General features: G+C 42.1%; 1 protein-coding gene across 1 annotated transcript in view; it reads right to left on the bottom strand.

Annotated features, from left to right (window-relative positions):
- Positions 1–19,606, bottom strand: part of LOC137620654 (uncharacterized) — a 452,540-nt gene that overhangs the window by 309,724 nt on the left and 123,210 nt on the right. The window contains exon 8 of the mRNA XM_068350990.1: positions 10,906–10,997. Within this exon, the coding sequence (XP_068207091.1) occupies positions 10,906–10,997 (92 nt within the window). The remainder of the gene's footprint in view (positions 1–10,905; positions 10,998–19,606) is intronic.

The raw sequence follows: 19,606 nt of genomic DNA, 5'->3' as shown, positions 1-19,606 counted from the left end.
GTCAACCAGAGCATCAAGGTTCGGTGGGGCTTAGTCCCCAAGCGCAAGTTCGAACCGGCCAACAACTAATCTCGAGGTAGAAAGAGTCTGAGAGCTTTCCATTCCTTCCAAACTGGCAGTCCCAACAGGTGGTTCAGACCATCCCGGTGGCACAAGGGAATCAACCTTTCACTTCGAAGGGTCAACCCCAACAGCAATACGTGCTGGTTCCTCAGTCCCAAGTAGCAACTACCTCCTATGCTACTTCCCCAGCTTTAACCCCACCTTTGAACTCAGGGTGCTTTCCAGGGTTACCAGAGCGCCAGAGGCACTAGCTCGAGAGGAACCTTTCGCAACAGCTACTCTCGAGGCCGAGAATTCCACGGAGGCCGAGGAGGTAAATCCGCAGCAAATCATTGGGAGTTCTCGGGTAGGGGGGAAGACTTTACATCTTTCGGAACCGTTGAACGTTCAACATTTGGGCTTTCAGCCTAATTTCCAAAGGTCTGGGGTGGAGTTGGATAGAAAGGCCCTCTCCACCAACCAGTTTTCATCAACATCCAACAGTAGAGCTAGTCTTATATGAAAACGATCTATTGCAAAAGAAGGCAATAAAGGAAGTAAATCGCTTGTAATTCAGGGTCGCTTGTTCAGCGTGCCAAAGAAAGACTCAGAATAGCGAAGAGTAATCCTGGACCTGTCACTTCTGAATTCTTACATTCAATGCGACAAGTTTCACATGCTGACTGTCTCTCAGGTGCGGACCTTGCTTCCCTGTGGGGCCGTCACCGCCTCTATGGATCTTGCAGACGTTTGCTATCATGTTCCGATAGCAGGGCATTTTCGTCCATTTCTAGGCTTCAACTAGGCAAGAACTGCCTCATAGCAACTACAGAGTGATAATCTCTTACAACAGTTTTGGTTCCAAATAAACTTCGAGAAATCTCGTCTGGTCCCGAAGCTAAGTTTCAATGGCTAGGCTTCGATGGGTTCTATGCTCCCACACTCTGTGTCTCCCGACAGCCAAGAGGAACGATATAGCAAAACACAATACGTTTTCTCAAAGACAAATTGTCTTCCAGGAGAATCAAGAAAATCCTGGGTACCCTCCAGTTTGCCTCAGTAACAGATATACTACTGAAGGCCAGACTGAAAGATATAAGCCGAGTATGGCGCTCCAGGGCAAACGAGTAATATCAAGACAAAGGGCTCGACTCCAACCAATTCTGAGGAAAAGACTTCAACCATGGACAAAGGTCAAAATCTGGCAAATCTGTTTCCTTACAATATCCACCCCCAAGCTGGTCATTCACACAGACACCTCCTTAACAGGCTGGGGGGGATACTCTCAATACAAGAAAGTCCAGGGACTATAGTCGACTATATTCTGCCAACTTCATATCAATGTCTTAGAGGCCATGGCGGTAATTTTGACCTTAAGGCAACCGGCTCCAGCCAAACAACCAACATATCAGGTTTGTTCTAAATAGCTAGTGGTGGACGCACTTTCAAGGACAACTCCGCTGGAGTCGGAGTGAACACTAGACCCAAGGTCCTTCAGATGGATTCTTTCTCAGGTTCCGGACCTCCAGATAGATCTGTTTGCAACAGAGTCCAACTACAAACTAGAGTGCTACGTAGCCCCCAACTCGGATCCTCGGGCTTATGCCACAGATGCAATGCCATTAGTCTGGAACACTTGGGAGAGAATTTACCTATTCCCACCAATAAATCTGTTGTGAAAGTGTTAGCCAAGCTCAGGACTTTCAAAGGCTAAGTTGCCCTAGTAGCCCCCATCTGGCCCAAGAGCAACGGGTTTCCCCTTCTGGTGGAACTGGGTCTCCACCTCGACAGATCCCCAATCCAATACTAACACAAGTAGTACAACCCGCAGTGTGTTAGCTTCCTCAAAATTCAGAATGCCCTAACTTTATGGACTTTATGAAATTTGCAGCTCAAGAGGTGCAGATATTGATCCTCAAATACAATATTTTAAGAATCAGATAAGAGGAAATCCACCCTTCGATAGTATGTTTCGGCTGTTATGAAACTTGCAAGTTTTTAAGGGACTCAAAGGTTGAGACGATGACTATGAATCTGACAGTAACCTTCTTCAGAATTTTATTTGAATCAGGCTTAGCGGCTTGTACTATTACCACAATTAAGTCAGCCTTGAAGAAGATTTTCCAAATTGGTTTTAATATTGACTTTACAGATTCATACTTCTCATCCATCCCGAGAACTTGCACCAGATTGAAACCATCAACTCACCCTAGCTCAGTTTCCTGGTTTCTGAAAGACGTACTTAAGTTGGCTTCAGACACTCTTAACGAGACTTGTCATTATATTCCATTGTTAAGGAAATCCTTGTTCTTAATGAACCTGACTTCTGGCGCCAGAATATCATAACTTTCAGCCTTGTCTAGAGATCCAGGTCATATTGAATTTCTCTCGTCAGGAGAAGTACTCCTTTCCCCAGACAAAAGATTTTTAGCGAAAGTGAGGACCCCCAGGACAGACGGTTCCCCTGGAAGATTGTCCCACTTCCGCAGGACCCATCTTTATGCCCAGTAAACACTCTGAAGCCTACTTAAACATATCTTCCATTCAGTCCTCAGGGCCCTTATCCATTAGAGAAGATGGAAGAACCATCTTCCTGAAAGGAATCAGACAGCAGAGTCTATATTTCATTAACGGGCTACCTAGAATCATTCCCACATCACTCCCTCACGTCCATGATATACGAGCTGTAGCTACCTCAGTTAATTACTATGAACTTCGCTGGACTTACTAAATATACAGGCTGGAAGTCTCCAACAGTATTTAAACGCCACTGTTTAAAACCTCTGGAAGCCTTATATTCGCTACAGTGGCAGCAGGGAATGTGATTCCTCCTGAACATAGTTAATCTTAATCAACTATGTCTTGCTATCCTCTTACAAGTTATTTTGGATTTTATTTTACTTCCGCAGGTATTGTTCCAAGTTTTGGGACCTTTTCTCTGGTACAATATCACTTGGCGGCACAGGTCTGAGCCCAGAAAAGGGATTTTGACGAAGGGAAAATCTATTTCTGGGCGAGAGACCTGTGCCGCCCAGTGAACCCTCCCTTGACTTCCCTCCCAACATGGGCCCCAAACCTTGGGTGCTATGAGGAGTGACGTCACTGGCGTGGGTTAGGTTAGTGGTAGTAGTGTTGATCGGAACCTCACTGTGGTGGGAGTTTTGAAGAGGAGATATCTAAATGGTGCGAGACCTCTGGTTGTGAATCATCACGCCTCAGTATTATATCGACACCTTATATAGGTGAGCGAGCTGGGTTCAACCTGGCATTCCTATGCAATTTTTTCTCTGGTAATATATAGCAGTTATATACCTTAGAAATGGTGCTAAAGGAGCATTTCACTGGGCGGCACAGGTCTCTCGCCCAGAAATAAATTTTTCCTTCGTCAAAATCCCTTTTCTATTCAATCCAACCCCAAGAAATTTCAATAATAAACTGGTACAGCACATTAAAAAAAAAAAAACATTTATCATTGTAAATTACATCAGCGAATCTAAAGAAAAAACTTGTGGGAAATATCACAAGTAAAATTGCTTAAAGGGTTGCACATGCTCTTTTGGATTGTTACTTTACAATAGCTACCAAAAATAACTATCATATAAATATTTGAAAAAAAAATTTACTGCAATTTTACTTAGTGCAATATAAATCTGGCTAAAGATTTTGGCATCTCTGTTACTTTACTGACAATTTCTTATTACCTGCATACGAAACAAATTTCTATCGATGCCCAGCTTCAATTTACCAATTAAGTTCTTAATTTTCTATATTTTTTTTTTTCATGCAGATTGCTATATACTGTACATTGTAAAGTAAAACTATTGTATTCACTTTTGGAACAGAAGCAAAACCATGACAAAATTTTGCTTCACAAAAATGTAATTCAAATTACAAAAAAAAAAAAAAAATCCAAAGTGACATACAAAATTTTCTTATTGCATCCTCTTCATTTTTCCTCCACAAGAAAAGACAAATACATCAAATATTAATCTATTCAAATCTTGATAATTGATTTATTGATTTTAAGTTTTCTGGCATTCTGGTATCTATGGTAACTGATGTCGATATCATTTATCCTATACTGTATAAAGAATAAAAGACTATTCAATTATAATCATAAAAGCCAAGATATCATTATAAAAGTTAAATAGCTTTCAGAAGACCTGCTTCTAAAGTAAAGCTAAAAATACCACTAGCATGGTAGGATACATGTCCAAGAATCTTGGCAAAAATGAACCTGCCATCCTCATCTCGAGCCTCAAACATATATCTATTTCTTAAGGCGCTATAATTGGGACATTCGGTCAACAAATGCCTCACTGTTAAAGGTACCAAACACTTGACGCAATACGTTTGGTGTTGGCCATATGGCAAAAACTCTACTGTGTCAACAGTGTGTGACCAATGTAGAGATGACAAAGAGTAGTCTCCTACTTTCGGAGCATCATGTTATATCTCCAAGGGGATATAACATTCATTATTTCTCTCATCTTATTTTCAACTAAATTATCCCAGTATTGTTGCCTATTATTATAAACCAAATTCTTGATGGTAGGTGAAAAAAAAAAATTACAGAGAAGGGGATAGTTACCTTCTTGGTGGCTACTCAGCTGCAGCACTCTTTGCTAGCAAATCTGCCTTCTCATTTTCAGACACACTCACGTGTGCCGTAACCCAACAAAACCAAACCGTTTTACCCCTTAGTCCAATAATAAAAAGCCACTCTAAAATCTTTAAAACTAAAGGGTTATTGGAATTGAAAATTCTAAAGCTTGTAGAACACTTCTTGCATCACTAAAAATGGTAAAATTGCCCACATCTTTGAACGCTATTTTCTCAATAGCGGTTAGTATGCTATATAGTTTGCAGTAAATATAGAGGATATAGAGGATACTAAAGAGAGTGCACCTCTATATCAAAGGCACTACTACATACTCCAAATCCAATGCCAGAATTGGATTTGGAGCCATTAGCATATATAAATGTCGATTCCCTAACTTCAACATGTTCCATAAAGAGCAACTGGGCTTCTAAGTCAGTCACGTTCTTTTTCTTATCAATAAAATATTTGCATAAAGATATCTCCGGTAATTTCCATGGAAGGATTGATAGTATCCTACATAAGAGCACTTTATTTCTACCTACAGTATATCTAGACTGTCTACTAATGATTTTACCCGGCAAACAATGTTGAGGAGATGTTGCGTGCAATTCAAAGTATCTACAATCTCTTACAAGGTTTGTAGTCTGACAGGCTCAAGAATTACGAAGTCTTCGCAACCTAAACCAATACTGAACAATCAAAGACTTTCGGCTTGAGATAGGCGAAGTTCTGAAGGCTCCAGTGGACAATCTGATACCAGCAAAGTGTATAGAATCTAGAACTTTTAAACTTCTTGGGGTGGCTGCAAAGTAATATTTCACATCCAAAACTAATTTTTGAAAAAATTAAGGACCTGTATAATTTGAAAAGAGTTTTGAAGTCTGCTCCCCATGATGTAAGGGACTAAACTTGAAAGATTATGTCTCAAGACTTTACTTTTAAGGCTTTCAAGTGAGGAAACCATGTAAGACTGCAATAAAATATCAACCCTAGAAATCTAGCTTCACTTTCACATAAGATCTGTTGACCTTTGATGTATAGATCCGGGTCTAGATGTAATCCCTGAATGTCAAAAATGAACTACAACACTGTTGCTTGTCAAAAATGAACTACAACACTGTTGCTTGTCAAAAATGAACTACAACACTGTTGCTTGTTAAAAATCTAAATGCATTCATATTGGCCTACTGGAAAATTTTGTCGATTGAGAGATGTAGTTTTCTCTCAACCATTGCCATTCTAGCTCCAGGAGATGATATAGAGATCATCTACAAATAGTGTTGAGAGAATATCTTGGGGAATGACAGAGGATATCCCATTAATGGCTAATGCAAATAAGGTTACACTCAGCATACTACCCTGGGGAACCTCTCCTCCATGATATTTCTTCTCTGTCAGAGTTCCACCTACTCTATCTTGAAAAAATCTGATATAAATACTTGAATGGACAATGGTAGCTCTCCTCTCAATAACGAATTATGAATAGTTTTAAGTATACAATATCTCCATGCAGTATCATATGCTTTTTCATGGTATAAAAAAACTATTACATGGTGCTGTTTGGAATCTAACATTTTTGATTCTCAAATACTTCTATAGTGATAACCAGGAGCTGTGTCTGACTTCCATGATAGAGTGAGGAAACTTTTGCCAAAGCATGGCTAACCTCAGTTGCTCCAGTCACATACTGTACTGACCATTTACCATCAACACACATGGTGGGTTGGGGGCAAATTTTCCAGCTATCTTTTTCACTTTGCTCCATACAGAAGATGGTGGTGTTCTACTATTGACAGAGGAAACAAATAATGCCCAAAACTGGCAGCTAGTTTCTTTCATCGCACAACGGAACTATACTCTACATTTCTTATCTATCAAGTTCTCCTCTGTATGGTGCCTACACAATCAAGTCAAAAGATTTTCTTGTGGCTCTGTGTAAGGCAGTTAGCTCTGAAGACCACCAGGGGACTGGTCGCTGTTTGAATAACCCTGTGGTTTTGGAAATTGCATAGACTTCTACTGTATGTAGAGTTCCATTCAGTAAGTCTATGGCATCATCTACACTTTCAAATTGTTCTGCATTCCCTTCAATTTCACTTAGCTACCAAAATTTATTCCAATACACCTTGTCCAGGTTCCATCGTGGTGATCTCTATAAGTGGATTATTGTTCGCATTTATAATAATTGGAGCATGATCACTTGTATGCCAATCACCTAACGTTCTCCATTCAAAATCGAGAAGTTAGAGCTTTCGATGGAAAGGTCAATGCATGATAAGGTAACTGTCTGAACAAGAAAGCGTGCGGGCTCTCCCTCTATTAAGGAGTCCTAGACCTTCTTTTTCCAAAGTTAATGAAATATTGCCTCATTTGTTTACTAAAACATAGCCTCATAAAAGATGTCTACTATTCAAATCTCCCAGTAAGAGAAAAGTTGAGGGAGTTGTTGAATCACCACTACTAAATTATCATGAGAGATGTCATTTGGAGGCAAGTAAAGAGAACAAATGGTGTAATTTCTTCCTATATCGATCTGTAAAACCTGTTGGAGAACATCTTGATGAACATATATAAGACTTCCGCCATGGCTCTCTACTCATTGATCATATGGTGTCCTGTAGCCGATATATTGGCGGACAAAAATCCTAAAAGTGGCATATAAAATTCTATTGCATCCTCTTCCTTTTTCCTTTACAAAAAAGATAAATACATGAAATATTGATCTATTCAAACCTTGGTAAAAAAAAAAAAAACATTTCAAATCCTGAAGAACATTATCAAAATGGCTACTATAATTTTCACTAGTAAATATCAACTACAGTATTTCTAATAGATGATGGATTGTAAACCTACATAGCACATAAGTCTGTAATAAATGCATACATGTATTCAAAGCTGATTGACCTGCATTACTTTTACAACCAATTTTGACTAGATTAAGGTGAACGATTAACAATGAACAATTTTTGAAGATCTTTCATTTCCAAGCTTATTTTATCAGCTGACCTCACTCTACCATTATCAAGAATACGGTATTGTATATGAATCTTATTCATACACAACAATACAACAAAATCTATAAAGAAAACATTATTAACTTACCCAAGAATAATGATATAAAAAATTGTATATACACATATCAAGCAAATAAATACTACTCTGAATGTTTACTATTTAGTAATGTTTACTGTACTAACTTTAACATGTTGTTTCTCAAGAACGGATGTGTTTCATACGTTGGCAATAAAAATATGCCTTACTCATATGGTAAGTTCCCTTTATAATAACTGGAAAATCATTAATGATTTATGATAGCATATCTAATTACTGTCCCAAACACAGACTGATTTATAAACACTGACAGCTTTTCATGTTTGAAGATATAAATATTTCATTAAATTAATATATTGAATGTCATGTTACTCTTTTTGCAGTGCTAATGATACGAATAAGTTTACAAGGACTCCCCTAACTGAACATTACCTTACAGTTCTCAATCTATAACCAAGATGTACAAAACATAAAATAGTTTGCTACTGTGTAACTTACATTTAATACTTGAGTAATATATACCAATAGTCAAAAAATTCTCTTTCATGAATATGAGATACTACCGCTAGAGAGTTATTGAGTCCTTTGACTGGCCAGACAGTACTACATTGGATTCCTCTCTCTGGTTACGGCTCATTTTGTCTTTGCCTACGCATCCACCGAATAGTCTGGCCTATTCTTTCCATATTCTCCTCTATCCTCACATACCTGACAACACTGGGAATGCCCAAAATTTTTCTTTGCACACGGGTTATCTACTACTATGTAATTGTTCAGTGGCTACTTTCCTCTAGGGAAGGGTAGAAAACTCTTTAGCTATGGTAAGCAGCTCTTCTAGGAGAACACTCCAAAATCAAACCATTGTTTTCTAGTCTTAGGTAGTGCCATAGCCTCTGTACCATGGTCTTCCATTGTCTTAGATTAGAGTTCTCCCTCTTGAGGGTACACTCGGGCACACTGTTCTACCTTATTTCTCTTCCTCTTGTTTGTTTTGGAGTTTTTATAATTCATATATAAAAGATCTAATTTATTATTGTTACTGTTCTTAAAATATTTTATTTTGAATATCTAATATTTCTGAAGATTATTTATTTCCTTATTTCCTTCCCTCACTGGACTATTTTTCCCTGTTGGAGCCCTTGAGCTTATAGTATCTTGCTTTTCCAACTAGGGTTATAGCTTGGTTTATAATAATAATAATACTCAACCCAGTTTGGCTGGTATTGCTAGGGTGCCACAGCCCACCTTCACCCGTTATCCACCACAGATGAAGCTTCATAAAGCTGAATCCCCTACTGCTGCTACCTAAGCGGGCATCCAAGGCGACTGGAAGAAGCAGCAGAGCCTACCAGAACTGCGTCACAATCACTCGCCACTCATTCCTATTCCTAGCACCCTCTCTTGTCTCTCTCACATTTATCCCCCTGTCACTCACAGCTTTCTTCACTCCACCCATCCACCCAAACCTTGGCCTTCCTCTTGTACTTCTCCCATCAACTCTTGCATTCATCACCTTCTTTAGCAGACAGCCATTTTCCATTCTCTCAACATGGCCACACCACCTCAACACATTCATATCCATTCTAGCTGATAACTCATTTCTTACACCCGTTCTCACCCTCTACTTCGCTCCTAACCCTATCTACTCAAGATACACCAGCCATACTCCTTGGACACTTCATTTCAAACACATTTAATTTCTGTCTCTGTCACATTCATTCCCCACAACTCCGATCCATACATCACAATTGGTACAATCCCTCTCTCATACAGAACTCTCTTTACATTCATGCCTAACCTATATTTTTTACCACTCCCTTCACTGCCCTCAACACTTTGCACCATTAATTCACTCTCTGACGTACATTTCCTTCCACTCCACCAAATGCTGCAACAACAGACCCCAAGTACTTAAACCGATCTACTTCTTCAAGTACTGTAACTCTCTATTCAACATGATATCTAACCCTCTATTCTTTACCACTCCCTTCACTGACCCCGACACTTTGCATCCTTCATTCACTCTCTGGCGTACATTTGCTTCCACTCCACCATTTGCTACAACAACAGACACCAAGTACTTGAACCGATCTACTTCTTAAAGTAACTCTCCCCTCAACATGATATTCAACCTCACACCACCCTCCCTTCTCATACATCTCATAACCTTACTTTTACCCGCATTAACTCTCAACTTCCTTCTCTCATAAATCGGACAAGCTTCTCCTTTGAGTCTGCAACCAGTACAGTATCATCCGCAAACAATAACTGATTTACCTCTCATTCATGATCATTCTCTTATGGCCCCGGACGAGGGGGATGGGAACCCCCTCTCCTGTATTATCTACTCCTGTGAGAGATCAATAATAATAACAATAATGATAATAATAAATAATGATAAATAATTGATAAAAAATAATTAATAATAATAATAATAATTATAATAATATCTTCCTGTAATCTTTTAATTGATAATCGTTGATGCTAGATAGACAAAGAATCTAAAAATGATCAGTATCTGTACAATCATCATAAACACCTTTACCTCCTGCTGTTTTTATTGAATTAATTGCTATTTTGGATTGACCTAGGGCTATTCTACTTCTACACTTGCATAATAAACATTTATGCATAATTGCATTACTATGTAAAATGAAAATTTTCATGAGAAACAATAATAAAATCTATAATAAAATCAATGTACATTAAAGTCCAACCAGCAATCTCAACTATTATCATCATTATACCATTAGGAATCCCTTCCCTTTAGAAAATTCACAGAAGATTTAATGATGAAGCATATATATGAATTAAAAAGACGACAAATAAGGTGCATTTTTTATTTAGTACTACAGTATGGGAAAAAGAGGAATCACTTACTAAATGCAGGAGGTTCCTTGTTGAGCCTACTTTAACTTTTTTCTCTCATAAAGAGGAAAGGAAAGATTATATGTCCTTTTACCACCCTGATCCCTCCTGGGATTTTCATTTCCATTTCAAAGTTTTCTCCTTTTGACGTATATGTGATTTGAATAATTTTCTATAGAATACATTTCTTTCTAAATCTTTCTATTCCTTTTCTCTTAGTTTTAAGATTTTTTGTAATGTAATTTTTTAAATTTCCTAATAGAATTTTTGCTTAACATATCAATATAATATACCATCAATGTATGAAAATACCTGCAAAGAAAATTATATGGTTTACTTGCCTGTTTAGTGGCATCAGTTTCAGTCGAAGCCCACCAGCATAATGTTGGACTGCAACTAAGAGGCTGAGCTAAATGCTGACTAATTGGATCACCTGTGAAGCAATTGCAGAAAAAATAATTGCACAAAAAATTGTAATATGTGAAAATATATTTAAATACAGTACTCTAAACTTGAGCTTTCAATTCAGTACTAGTAATTGAAATAGTAAACAGAAAACTTTCTAAATAAAAGATGGATTTCATCTCATATATGACATCAGTTTCAAGCAGATCCATAAAAAATAATCAAGTATTATCAAACCAAAGAATTTATAGTTCTTCTGCAAAGGAAACCTAATACTAGTATCTTTTAACCCTTGAGCAATAAGACCATTGTCTATTACAAGAATAGAACATAGGAGACAAATATTTGGAAAACAAAGCATTACTGCAACCAGAAAAAGTTTACCCAGCTTGAATATTTTAAGCTTCACAGAAATAACAAATTCAACCAGAACAAATGAAGAGGAAGGGAATAACATATATTAGTAGAGGGTACAAAGTTTTATAGGTATTATGAAAGTTTTAGAGCTAAAAAGATGAGAAGGGTGACGGTATGTTTGATGAGTCAACCTTTCTTACAATAGACATAGCAATACTCAAAATCAACCATGTTTTAGTCAAACAAGATACAAATTTGCTATGAAATTGATTTTTCACCTAAATTTCTTTTTCAAAAGCAGAAAGGAATTATGACAACAAAAATCCAGTGCCACCAGTAATCCTTATCGACTACACTATTTTCTTTGAAAATACAAATTGTTTCAGAAGTCGACTGTCTTCGCTTCATCACAGAGAACCCAAAACCTTCATCTCATGATTTTCTCGCCTTAGCAGTCAAGAAAAGATTTGGGATTTCGAAAGACAGTATAGACTTTCTAGAAGAATACAAGTCAAAGTCAATCAGAAGACAATATGAATCGTCTTGGAAGAAGCGGGTCGCTTTTGTTAAAGCAAAAAAGCCGACGGAAATCTCAATAGACTTCTGCTTGTCCTTCCTCATCCACCTTCACGAGCAAGGCTTGGCTGCCACCACGATAACTACGTGTAAGTCAGCTTTGACTAGGCCTCTTCTATACGCCTTCCAGGTGGACCTGGCGAACGAAATCTTCAACAAGATTCCAAAGGCATGCGCTAGACTTAAACCAGCAGCCCCTCCGAAACCCATTTCATGGTCTCTGGACAAAGTCTTACACTATGCTTCGACCTTGAACAATGAAGATTGCTCTCTAAAGGATTTAACACAAAAAGTTATATTTTTGTTCGCTATAGCCTCAGGGGCTGGAGTTAGTGAAATAGTAGCCCTATCAAGAGACGAGGGCCATATTCAGTTCACAGAAGTGGGAGAACTGAATCTCTTTCCTGATCCTACCTTTCTCGCCAAAAACGAGCTACCCACCAAGAGGTGGGGTCCTTGGAGAATCTGCCCTCTGAAGAAAGATGTCTCTCTATGTCCAGTAGTGTCTAAAGGTCTATCTTCAAAGAACTTCAGACTTCAGGGGAGGACAGCTCTTCAAAGGCAAAACCTCAGGATCAAACTTATCCATGAAACAACTGAGGGCAAAGCTCGCTCACCTACTTCATTCGCAGAGTGGATCCTGATAGTACACCCGCAGGTCATGATCCGAGAAAGATTGCTTCCTCGCTGAACTTTTTTCAGTATATGGACTTTGAGAGACTCCGCTCATACACTGGTTGGAAATCCTCTAGAGTCTTCTATAAACATTTTGCGAAGCAAGTGCACAACTTAAAGCATTTTGTGGTGGCGGCGGGTAGTGTTGTGAAACCTGTTGTCTAGTGCTGCAATGAACAGTGAACTGTTTGGGATTGTTTCAGTTTGAGTGAAAAGGTGTTAACCCCTTGCAGTGTAATACCTTTTATTAAGTATCACCATGGTGACACTAGGACTGTTCTTTATAGGTGCAGAATCATACCAATGACACCAGTGCCATGTGTACACTTGTATGCAGTGTTAATACTTATCCAATATTTGCAGTGAAATTATCTTAATAATTTTCTAACTGATTTGGAGTAGCTAATGATATTTCTTCCCTTTCAGGTAATAAATATATATACCTTTTATATGTTGGATGTATAATACTGATTCTAATTTAATAAACTAGTTGTTTCATTTATGTTGCCTAATCAAATAAATGTTGAAGGTGTATTTGCGTCTTATTCGCCCCACTGTAGCTGAATAAAATTAGACAGTTTTTTACTTAAATTTCCTAAAGTAAACTTTATACTTGAAGGTGCATATACATGTAAACAAAATAATTGAATGGTAATTACATTTGTTCCAATATATATACAAACCTTGCTGTTTCTATAGTCGAGGATGACATTTCCCTGCAGGGGGCAGGAAGCCCTAAGATTGCCCCATGCTTAGTGGATATGACGCATAACGGTACCGTCATATATTTATGTGGTCTGGATGACCATATAGAAGCTGACCCAAGGATAAGGCACTTATACAAACCCACGGATACAGTACTTTCAAGTAATTCTCTGGTAAGCTTCCATCGGGACGACATGGCTTGAGCCCAAAAAATGGATTTTGAAGCAAAGCAAAAAATCTATTTTTGGGTGAGATGTCCATGTCTTCCTGATGGACCCACCCTCCTTTTCTAAGAAAAGGATTGTACAATAATCCCCACCCGAAACTACTCTATCTGTAGCCACCATGCTTAATTGCTACAAGGAATGGGTAGCCATATTGGACCCTGTAGTAGTACGGGAAACGGATTCACTGGGTAACCTTGATGACGGCTCCCCTTCAATTTCGCCACTCTTCCCCCTTTCAACGAAAACTCTATTCGGGGTGAAGATTGCCATGTGTCGTATCAAGAAATACGTCCCGATATTATGCGATATCCTTAAGAAAAATTTTAAGGATATTTGCGCCAGGAGTTATAATTCTGGAGACCTGTGGTTAATTTTCTGCGAGTATCACTGTAGTCAAATATCCCTTAGAAAGCTGCCTATAGGAACCTTCCATCAGGACGACATGACCATCTCACCCAAGAATGACAAATTTGTAGATAATTTGTATTTTTCCTACTATACAAACCTTAGCTATTTACATGGGGTAATTACTTCGGCGTAGCTGATGACGAGCTATAAAAGTTTTAACGAGGCTTTACTACCCCGCCGCTAGTTAGCAGGGGGTAGGGAGGGGTAGCTAGCTATTCCCCCACCTCACACACACCGGTGAATGCTTCACTTTGCTTAGAAGTAGGACTTATCTCGGGGGACAGGGCTGGCGGGCACATATGTGTAAATAGCTAAGGTTTGTATAGTTAAGAAAAATACAAATTATCTACGAATTTGTCATTTGTTCCGTAACTGAAATACAAACCACGATATTTACATGGGGTGACTCAGCCCTTAGGAAAGGCGGTAAGTCCCCTGCCATACTGGCTTCGGTTTGCCCGGGGACTCAGTATCTGAATGTGTAAGTACTCAAGAAATAAGGGGTCCCTGCACCTCGCTGGCAGCTGTGACACTGCTGCGGCCTACATAAGCTGTGTGTGAAGGTGAGAAGCGACTCGTCCTAGGAAGTTGACCTGGAGTTCTTCAGATGGAAATCTAGGCTAGGACTCTCCCAATACCACCTCGTCAGGGTATGGGGACATGACAGTATTAATCTTAATACTAGGAACACAAGGAAGCATGGTTTACCTGCAGTGGTTTGAGGTCAGCTATGCAAAGAACCCAGGATGCTGCTTTCTCCAAGGGAGGAGCGAATGAAGAAAAGAATAAGGGCCAGACAAATCTTTTCATTCACGCAGACTAAGACCGGGTAACAATGCCCACAACCCTCTGCTACCTGTCCAAAAAGGAGCCTGAGGTTAGACCAGCTATTGTGTATCCATCACAGGGCCGATAGAAAATGTATCGAGCCTCCTGTGAGTCACGTCTTGCAGGTAGTGGGCTGTGAAGGTCATCTGACATTTCCACCCCTGCTTGTAGAACCTGCGTCGCTGAAAAGCTCTTCTTGAAGGTCAGGGACGTTGCTGCCCCCCTTACATCATGCACTCTGAGGCGACATGACGGAGGATGGTCAGGATTCAGGGACAGATGGATCACCCTATGAATCCATGCGGAGATTGCTATTCTTGGCAACCCTCCTCTTGTTCTCTCCGTGTTCACAAATAAAGCTTACACTTGGGTACGAAAGCAGCCGTTCTTTGAGATGTAACCTCAGAATCCTTACTGGACACAGTAGGAGATGATCTGGGTCAAATGTTACAGAACGAAGACTCAAAATCCAGAAAGAGTCGAATCGAGGATCCGGCACTCTCGGATTCTGTGTCTTAGCCACAAACTCAGTGACGATTACGAACGTTACCTCCCCTCATCCCCTTGCATGGGCGATGTCAGATGAGAGACGAAGTTCACTGACTAGCTTGGCCGAGACCAAAGCTAGCAGGAACACCGCCTATCGACCTAGGTGTCGATTTGAAGCCTGGCGACATGGTTCGTAGGGAGGCCTCTCTAAGAGGCCTGAGAATTCGAACCAAGTGCTCTGGAGGAGGTCTCCCTTCTGACTGAGGGCAGGTAAGATCGTATCTTCGTATGAGTAGGGAAAGTTCCAGCGAGTTAGGAATGTCCGCTCCTTAGAGCCTGAGAAGGCTAGCCTTAAGGCTGAGCGATAGCCTTTCATTGCCGAGACTAAAAGGCGCATTCTTCCCGCAAATAAACAAAGAACTTCACTCTTGCTGGAACAATGGTATCGAATGAAGAGATACTCCTTCACGATTCCAACCACAAAAAACACTCGCCACTTTGCCTGGTAGGCCCCTGTGGATGACCTGCGCAGGTGTCCAGACATCCCGTTCAACTTGTTGCGACAATCCTCTCTTGGTGAGGAGATGCTGGATAGTCTTCCAGGCGGTAAGTCGAAGCGAAGCTACGGCTTTGAGGGAGCTGTTGGCATGTGGTTGTTTGCTAGTGACGCCGAGAGCGATTGACCGATATTCTGGTCTTGTTGAGCACTCTCCTCATCAGACAGAATGGGGAAAAAGCGCACACATTGGTGCTGTCCCACTGTTGTTGGAAGGCGTCTTGTCAGAGTGCTTTGGGATCTGGGCATGGGGGAAACACAGCGAGAGCTTGAAGTTCAGCGCTGTAGCGAACCGATCCACAGTCGGATAACCCCACAAAGTCAGAACTTTGTTGGCTACTGGATGATCCAAGGGCCACTTGATACTCATTATCTGAGATGCTCTGCTCCAACTGTCGGAGAGCACATTCCCTTTGTCTGGAATGAAGCGAGTCGATGGAGGGATCGAGTGGGTTTCAGGCTATCTCAGTATCCCTATTGAGAGATGGGATAGCCGTTTTGAAAACGTACCTCCTTGCTTGTTGATGTAAGCCACTACTGAGGTGTTGTTGCTCATAACCCCTCAGCGTGATCCGCTAGATCTTTGTTGGCACTGAAGGGCCAGGGAGAGCGGCCTTCATCACTAGCAGATTTATATGGAGGCACTTTTCCGATTCTGACCACAGGCCTGAGGCCCTGTGGTACCGAACGTGGTCCCCCCCCCCCCTGGAATGAAGAGAGTCGATGGAGGGATCGAGTGGGCTTCGGGCTATCTCAGTATCCCTATTGAGAAAGATGGGATACCCGTTTTGAAAAGGTACCTCCTTGCTTGTTGATGTAAGCCACTACTGAGGTGTTGTTGCTCATAACCCCTCAGGGTGATCCGCTAGATCTTTGTTGGCACTGAAGAAGAGCCAGGGAGAGCGGCCTTCATCACTAGCAGATTTATATGGAGGCCCTTTTCCGATTCTGACCACAGGCCTGAGGCCCTGTGGTACCGAGGAGTGGTCACTATGAGAGACCTCTCCCGCGAATGGGAGAGGTTCCCTTCGTAGAAGAGACTTGGAGACCCCACAGGCTGAACCACTGGTGAGCGCCTGCGATCTTTCCGGAAAAAAACTCCAACGATGTGTGGCGCAATCGGATTCGAACGCCCAGGTGTGCGCTGTTGCGATGGGCGCGCAACTGGAATATCGCGCGCAACCGGCAAATTGCGCGTAACCGGAACCTTGTGCGCAACTGGAAGCGTGCGTACAGGATTGCGCAAATTGGGTGGAGAGTCCAGAGGTACCTGGGAGCACCCGTGCGCTAACTTAAGCACATCCTGGACTGCGCGCTGAATTGTAGGAGCGCGCTGGGGCGTTGGTGAGTGCGTGTGCGCTATATCAGGAACTGCGCGCGATGGGCGCACAACAGGTTGCGGGAGCACAGGTGTGCGATGCTGCGATGGGCACGCAAATTAAAGAAATGCACGCACAGGCGAAAGAGCGCGCCGAATGCACGCGGGAAATCACTGGTGCCCGCGCGTGGAGAATAATGTAGGAGCGTGCAAGCGCACGGGTGTGTGGGCGCGCCGAATGCGCGCGGGAGCCCATTGGTGCCCGCGCGCGGACGATCGTCGGCGTTGTGCGCATAAGAAGATCGTCGGCGTTAGTGCTTGCGCGCGCGTGTAAATGCACGAGTGCGCTTGTGCTCTGGGTTGAAGGATCAGCTGACAGGTCGAACAGGAACTGGGATGTGTCCCTAAAGGGAGGGCATCCCCTGAAGAAGACCAAGGCAGGTCTGTTTCAGCACAGAGCCGACGATCAACACTGGAAATACTGCGCAGGAGAGCGCTGGCGCTAATCAGAAACCGCTGGTGGGAGCTGGAGCGCAGTGTGGGGGCGCAGGGGAACCCTGGCACGTAATAGGAACAGGTGCGGGCACGCGCGCAGATGATCACTGAGGCGCTAAGTCTGGAACAGCAGAAGTATGAGGGGGCGCAGGTAAAAATCTGAAGCTGAAGGATTAGAGGCACAGTTTGCGCTCAAGTCCCTTATGTGCAATGGCAGGTTTTAGTCGTGGGCGCCCACAGCGCGTCAGCAGCCAGGAACGGAGACGGCAGGACAGCAGGTCTTGGCTAAGGGAACGAGAGACCAAAAGGCCTAACGTAGCCTGAGTTGCAAGACCCCGAAGGGTCAGTTGCGAGAAACCGAAGTTTCCCTGTCACTAAACACCGAAGTGTAGGAGTGACTAGAGTTACGAGAGCCCGGGGGTTCTGCGTTATTAACGTACGAGACCCCACAGGGTCAGCGTAAAGAGAAACCAAATTTTTTTCTTGTCACTAAACACCTAAGTGTGGGAGTGATTAAAGTTACGAGAGCCCAAGGGTTCTGCGTAACTAAAGTTACGAGACCCCGAAGGGTCAGCGTAACGAGAAACCGAAGTTTCCCTGTCACTAAACACCGAAGTGTTAGCGACTGAACAGCAAGCTGATCTAATCAGGAACAATCCTCTGAAGAGGAGTCTCTATGAGTGGCCTCTCGCGAACGAGAGAGGTAAACACTTCGAAGAAGAGACTGGTGATGGTGTCCCTAAGGGCCGTTGGATCAGCAAGCTGACCTTATCGGGAACTTTCCTCCGGAGAGAAGTCACTAAGAGTGTCCTCTCTCGCGAACGAGAGAAGTGACATTTCGTAGAAGAGACCTATAAGGAGCAATCCTCCGAAGAGGAGCCCTTATAAGTGGCCTCCCTCGTGAACAAGAGAGGTCACAAAACTGACTTGTAGCTGCTCAGCCCCCTTGAGCATAGCTACAGAAGCGACTGCTCAGCCCCAAGAGCATAGTCACATCAAGTTCCATGGGCCAGCCTTGCAACTGCTCAGCCCCCTGAGCATGGTTACAAGAGAGGTTGCTCAGCACTAAGAGCATAACTGCCTAAGGACCAGGAAACCGAAGACACTGGTAATGGAGCCCCGAAGAGCCGTGGGGTCAGCAATCTGACCTGTAAGGAGCCATCCTCCGAAGAGGAGGCCTTAGGAGTGGCTGCCCTAGCGAATGAGAGGGGTCACAAGACTGAGCCTGCAGCTGTTCAGCCCCTTGAACAGAGCTACAGAAGCGACTGCTCAGCCCCAAGAGCATGGTCGCTTGAAGTTCCATGGTCCGACCTTGCAACCGCCCAGCCCCTTGAGCATGGTTACAAGGGCGGTCGCTCAGCCCCGAGAGCATAACCGCCTAAGGTAAGAAGGGAGGTTAACTAACTACCCTTGGAGGTGAACCTCCTTATAGTTCTAGGATGAACTGAAGAGCTGACAGTTGTCACAGGAGAACTTCTAAGAGAAGGGAAAACGCTCATGACGATGTCCTAGAGAGACGGCAGCAACAGCAGACTCCCCAGGCATAAACAGGACAGCTCTGCTTCGATGGCACACTTCAGTCGAACGAAGAAACTGCATAGTTAACTGGGAAAGTGAATTTAAATAATTATTTAACAGAAAATCCCCCGGGAGGAACTCCGAAGAGTAACCCCGAGGAAAAGTAAAAGAGACATAAGAACAAAAATTAGGTATGCGCCCTCCTCCCCCACTGACGTTCTCGGGAGAAGGGGGAGGGCAGAGAACTAACACAAACAAAATTATAACAACTATAATTATGTAACTGACATTGAAAGTTCCCAAAGAATCACAGACCCCCGAAGGGGAGTGTTTCTAGTAGCTAACCAGTTAAAAACACAATTAGAATCATAAAAATAATTGAAAGAAATAAAACGGAAAAGCCACTCAGCCCGCAGCAGGAAAGAAGCTTCCGAGTAGTAGTACGTAGTAGTAGTAAGAGGTGAACGACCTCGAGAAGAGAGACC

The sequence above is a fragment of the Palaemon carinicauda genome, chromosome 27, assembly GCF_036898095.1.
Source record: "Palaemon carinicauda isolate YSFRI2023 chromosome 27, ASM3689809v2, whole genome shotgun sequence".
Taxonomy (NCBI): Eukaryota; Metazoa; Arthropoda; class Malacostraca; order Decapoda; family Palaemonidae; genus Palaemon; species Palaemon carinicauda.
This window is presented reverse-complemented; position numbering and strand designations above follow the sequence as displayed.